This window comes from Dermochelys coriacea, chromosome 6 (assembly GCF_009764565.3).
Source record: "Dermochelys coriacea isolate rDerCor1 chromosome 6, rDerCor1.pri.v4, whole genome shotgun sequence".
Lineage (NCBI taxonomy): Eukaryota > Metazoa > Chordata > Testudines > Dermochelyidae > Dermochelys > Dermochelys coriacea.
In genome coordinates, this window is record NC_050073.1 from 21,427,273 (window position 1) to 21,432,777 (window position 5,505).

Below are 5,505 nucleotides of genomic sequence, written 5' to 3' on the forward strand. Positions count from 1 at the left end.
AGCACATCCCTTGGCCCGCGCCGCTTCTCGCAGCCATTGGCCTGGCAGGGCAAACTGCGGCCAGTGGGAGCAGCGATCAGCCGAACCTTCGGATGCTGCAGGTAAACAAACCATTCAGGCCCGCCAGTGGATTTCCCTGACAGGCCACATGCCAAAGTTTGCCGATCCCTGGTCTAACCCTTAACCTCACTGGGCTTTCACCTATTAGGACTGAGAGTAAAAGCACACATAGCCTTGGATAATGTGCTGTATGATACAAAGTATCCTAGTTAGTACATTGAAATAAATTAGGGGAGAGGTGGAATTGTATCCTCCCATTGCTTTTTTCTGGACTCACAAGATGTATGAACTACTTACTCCAGTAGAGTAAGGAGGATCTATACACATGGTCTTTGGAAAGTAAGTTAAATTTCTGTAGTTTGTCCTGTGTTCACTCACCATATCCTGTTCCATTTTGCTACAGTTCACTGAATTAAATTAGTTATCCTTATATTTGGGAAATAAGGGCCTTTGTTTTCCTATTCATATTCTCCCTTGCTTCTTTTGTCATTGCTGATCCATAGTAATCTTCCCCAATAGCTGAAGGGAGCTGTAGCATGCTTCCACTGAAACATGTCTTCAGCATAAATCCAGAAGTCATAAACCTCTTAAATAAGGTTATAAGAACCTGCAATACTTACTCAGCTGAAATTCTTAAATAATGGTGTTTATTACCTCTGAATAAGAGTATTAAGTAAATGGTATATGCATCCTTTTACATAACTTCAGTTAACATTGGGCCAGATTTGGATACCCCCACCTAGCCTGAGCAGTGATTTCAAAGGTACTAATCAACTTGAATAAGGATATCGGATTCTAACCCTGAGAGTTGCAGGGCCAGGACAAATGGAGACCTCAGAAAACCATTGTCTCCAGTAGTTGCTTAGAGCTGTATTGTGCCTTTAGGCCAAACACCACAATGAAGGCTGGGCAGAGCTGCACCACTACATCTTGGGGAGATGGAAGGCATTCAGAGAGAACCCCCTTTGTATTACTTCATAAGAGGGTGGAGCATGCTGGCCCCTTCATAATCTCACTTCCTTCCCATGCATGTTTGGGTGGGTAGTTCTCCTAGCAATATTAGTCATATACAACATTCTTGCACTCAGCTGAGCATAAGGACTGTGAATATGTCTGGCCATACTGTGCACAATCTGGCCCCATATAAAGATTTGCTACCATACAAGTGTTCTCATGATTAACAGGTCTTCCTCATGCAAAATGGAAAGAATTTGTAAGTAGACATGGTTGGAATGTGCATCCTATAACTAGAGAAGCCATTTATAAATAGATTTTATTTATAAAGTCAATTTACATAAAATACTCTTTTAAAAACTGCATATGTACAACTTAAGAAACCCTTGCAAGTGCATACAAAATGCCTTCAAAACATTAAACTTCAGTTTTCAGATAAGTGAACCTTCACACCAGACAAGACTTGGACACTACATTTAAGACAAAACATAATTTTTTACAGTCCTTAGTAGTATTGGAAAAAATATTCCCTAAATTGTATAAGTTCTCAAAACATTCTAGCTGGCAGTGTTAAGGAACAAGGGGATTGGATTTACTAGAACTCCTCCTCCCTTTCCCTGTTTCTAAAGTTTCTTGTACAAAAATAAGTCTTCATATTGATAGCGTTCCCATAGGCAGTTCAAGTTACATATAAAATAGAATCTTTGACATTACAAAAATTCCCACCCCCTTCAGAAAAGGAAGCATCAAGTGTTAATTTTCCACCCCTCCCAAATTAAAAAAAAAAAAAAAAAAAAGTGTTGAAAGTTGGAAGCCTGGTAGATTTCAATCACTTGAAACATGGAGTATACCAAACCATTTCATTGGCAATTAAAGCCTTGGAGGGCACCATAAACTCCTGTACAACAGCAGTTAAAAATATTGGTCCCTATAACCTATTTACATAATTGCACTTAAAAAAAAAAATTAAGAGCCACAGTCTTTTGTTCCAAGTAAGAACCCTGCTAGGTAGGTTCCAAAGCCCAGTCCCTTAAAGACCTCGACAATAGGGCGGCTCCTTGAAGGTAGAAAACATGTTGTAGTAAGAAGAGTCCCTTTTGCTCTTCTGCTGCATCATAACAGGCATCAAGGACAATGAGGTACTGAGGTCCTGCACATCTCTGCTTTCAAGGCTGCGACAAAGAAAAAAAGAAAAGGGCTATTAGCAGTGCAGCATGTGACTAACAGACTCTGCCCAACTTCTGGGAGAGATGCACAGCTTCCTCCCTGGCCACTTTTCTACACTAATTAACGTCGGTGCAGTTTAAATCTCTTCCACAAAATGATGTGCCAGTGATTTATTGTCTTTATAATTTTCAAGGAGAACATGCCCATGTAGCTTCTCCACTCCACCCTTCCCTCCAAAAAATGACTGCTATACGTTTAGTTTCCTCATTTGTTTTGGGTTTTTGCCACCCAAATCCGAAAGTTTTTGTTCTCTACTCCACCCTCGCTTTCAAAAGCGGCCAGGTGCCTTATTCAGGTTGCAGCTCTTTCCAGTGGTGACTCACCTGGGACCTAAAAGTTGGGGGCAAGTCCGCGTGCCGTCCAGCTCAAGGACGGCATTTGATTAAACTGGACTCCAGCGTCTTCGTGTGAACGAGATGGCTGAAAGGCCAAGTTCATTCACTTTTGCGATGAAACTTTTTTTTTGCGGGGGGGGGGGGGAGGGCAGTGCAAGCCAATAGCTAACTTAGACCAGTCAGCCAGTGGAACGGACTAGCGTAGGGCAATTGACTCTTGCAACCGCGCAGGGCATTTGGGGCATCGCAGCCGCTAGCTCTTTGCGGCGCCACTGCACCTCTTGCCATGGGGGGGGGGGGGGGGTCCATGGCAGGACACGCACCGGCCGCTTTACCTGCGGGGAGGGGACGCGGCGGCGATCAGTAGCTCCCGATCCAGCTAGTGAAGTCCAGCAGCTCGCGCTCCTCGGGGCTCAGCGCCCCCTCGTAGCCGCTCTCATCCGAGGAATACGCCGAGTGCGGGGAGCCCGGCGCCGAGCTGCCCTCCCGGCCGCTGGAGGAGGAAGAGGAGGCGGAGGCGAAGGAGGGAGACGCGGAGGAGTAGGAGCAGCCGCCGCCGCCGGGTGCGGCCCGCGCGGCGGGCAGGAGGCCCTCGTGGAAGGCGGCGCGGACGGCGTCGTGCTCGTCCAGCAGCTGCTGCAGGGCTCGGATGTACTCCACGGCCGAGCGCAGCGTCTCCACCTTGCTCATCTTCTTGCTGGCGGCGCCGTTGGGCACGTGCTGGCGCAGGGTCTGGAAGCCCAGGTTGACCAGCTTCACCCGGTTCCTCTCGCGCTCGTTGCGCCGGGCCACGGCCGCGGCTCCCCCCGCCGCCGGCGGCTGCGGCTGCCCCGGGAAAGCCAGGCGCCTCTTGCAGCGCAGCAGCTCGGGCGAGCCGGAGCGCCGCTTGGAGCCTTTGCAGCGCGCCGCGGAGGAGCTGGGGTTCTGAGCCGGGCCCTTAGCGGCCACCAGCAGCTGCTGCTGCTGCGGCACCGTGGAGGAGACTGCACCTGGCATCGGCTGGAACTTCATCCCCAAGGAACCGGCGCCGCATCCGTGCAGGGGAAAACTTGTGCAAGGCCGGGGTGGCTGTTGCATGGCAGCTGCTATTGGCCCGCCGTTCATCGTGGGGCATCTACCCTACCTCAGCCTCCGGGAGGGCAGGTGACCGGGGCAGGGCTGCAAGTGGGGGAAAGTTTGCAAGGAAGGGGAAAAAAAAAAAAAAAGCTTGCAAAAATAGCTTTTTAGGGGGAGGAAAAAAAAACCCCGCCAAGTATTTCCCCTCCTCCTTCACTGCAAACAGTGGGAGCGTGCCCAGCGCGTGGAGCCGGGCGCTGCCCGCTCAGCCACAACCCCGGCCGCTGCTGCTTCAGTAACCCACCCCCTCCCCTTCTTTCCAGCCCTGCTCCCTTGCGCGCTGTCAATGCGCCTCTGCAGCAGGTTCCTCCGAGCGCTGCCCCTTATCAACACGCGCTGCTGCTGCCGCCGCTCGCGAGCCCCCGGGAACAGCACGCGACGCGCCGCGCGCCAAACACACAACAGCCCCCCCTCGCTGCTCCCGAGCCTCCTCCCGCCCAATGGGAAATTCGCTTGGCAGCTTCGTACGCCCGGCGCGTGGCTCCCGGCGGAGGTTCCATAAACAATCCCTCCCCCGGAGAGGAGCACGCGCTCCGCCTTATTTGCATCCCAATACAGCCAGCTTGGGGCCTAGGAAAGCTCCAGCTCTTGCACCTGTGAGCAGCAGGCAGAGAGGGAGACCTTCCTTTCCTTCTGCCCCGGCACGCTTGCACTGCATCTCTCTCCCACACTGTTGCCCCAGAGAGAGAGCCAGGGGAAGACCTTCCTCATCCTCAACTCCACCCAACACATGAAGGGATCCGTGCCCTAACTACCCACCCCACTCCACCTGCACTGTGCGCCTCAGAATTGCTAAACAGTGATGCGCTGTGGAGCCACAAATATTCACACAACGCACCACAGCTTTATTTTATATACACAACAATGTTGTTTTTACAACACACTCTGTTTTGCAGCAGTTTCATAATAAACCCCCTTCCCCTCCCCACAAGCTGTGTAAATTTAAATGCTACAATATAAAATTATTTTGTATACCCATGTTTGTAGAAGAACAAACACTGTCTGTAACATGTTACCTGATTAACTGTCCTTTCAAACTTTCTACCCAAACATCACCTTTGGCCTGAGACCAAGTGTGGAAAATGTCAGCTCAGAAGAAATTGGAAAAAGGTATGAGGAAAAGAAGAGGTGGTCATGGAAGTTAGACTGTATTGCCAACCCCAAGCACTGGGAAATCATGCATTAGCCCCCAGCTAATCATAACATTAACAGTGAAAATTGTGAGAAATTATTTTAAATACTTTTTGGTTTCTTTTTGTCTTTTGCATCTGTTTTCTGTGCTTTTCAGGTGTATGTTTTCAAGCTTTTCTCTGCAACCATGAAGGCTACAAACCATTTTAATGACCACTGAGATTCTCATTCTCTAAGACTAGATCTTTTAAAAAAAATCCAAATACTGCTAGACTTGGAATAAAATTGTGAGAACTGGCAATACTGTTTGGCACTCAGCCTTGATCAGCGCATTTGCTAGCTGTGTCTGTTTAGTAAGTGTTTCTGTAGAATCAACTATATTTTCCCAACACACTTGGCAGACATTTAAATGATACAATAGAACCTTTTGAATTCATAATGCATTCATAACCTATGTAATGGTATAGCTATAATAAGGTACCATACAGTAGTTATAACAAAATGTATCCCTCAAAATGTTTTGCAGCATTAAAATGATACAATAGAACTTAGTTTTCTGTAATTAACTTAAGAAATTGATGATATGGCAGTAATATAAACAAATTGCATATTGAACTCATTTGCTATATAATAAACTGCATCTCCCACAAGACACATTTTGCAGAATTGCATGATAGTTTCA

The 5,505-nt window shown here is 48.1% G+C and overlaps 1 protein-coding gene across 2 annotated transcripts; it reads right to left on the reverse strand.

Moving 5' to 3' along the window:
• Positions 1-721: 721 nt before the first annotated feature.
• ASCL2 (achaete-scute family bHLH transcription factor 2) lies at positions 722-4,317 on the reverse strand. Of its 2 annotated transcripts, none has more exons than XM_043516569.1 (2): positions 2,913-4,317; positions 722-2,190 (listed from the first exon to the last, which is right to left on the reverse strand). In XM_043516569.1, the coding sequence occupies exon 1, from the start codon at positions 3,678-3,680 to the stop codon at positions 2,937-2,939; it is 744 nt and encodes a 247-aa protein (XP_043372504.1). In that variant the 5' UTR covers positions 3,681-4,317; the 3' UTR covers positions 722-2,190; positions 2,913-2,936. The 2 variants fall into 2 exon arrangements, with proteins under 2 accessions (XP_043372504.1, XP_038261217.1); XM_038405289.2 differs by having other exon boundaries at positions 723-2,186; positions 2,912-4,317.
• Positions 4,318-5,505: the final 1,188 nt, after the last annotated feature.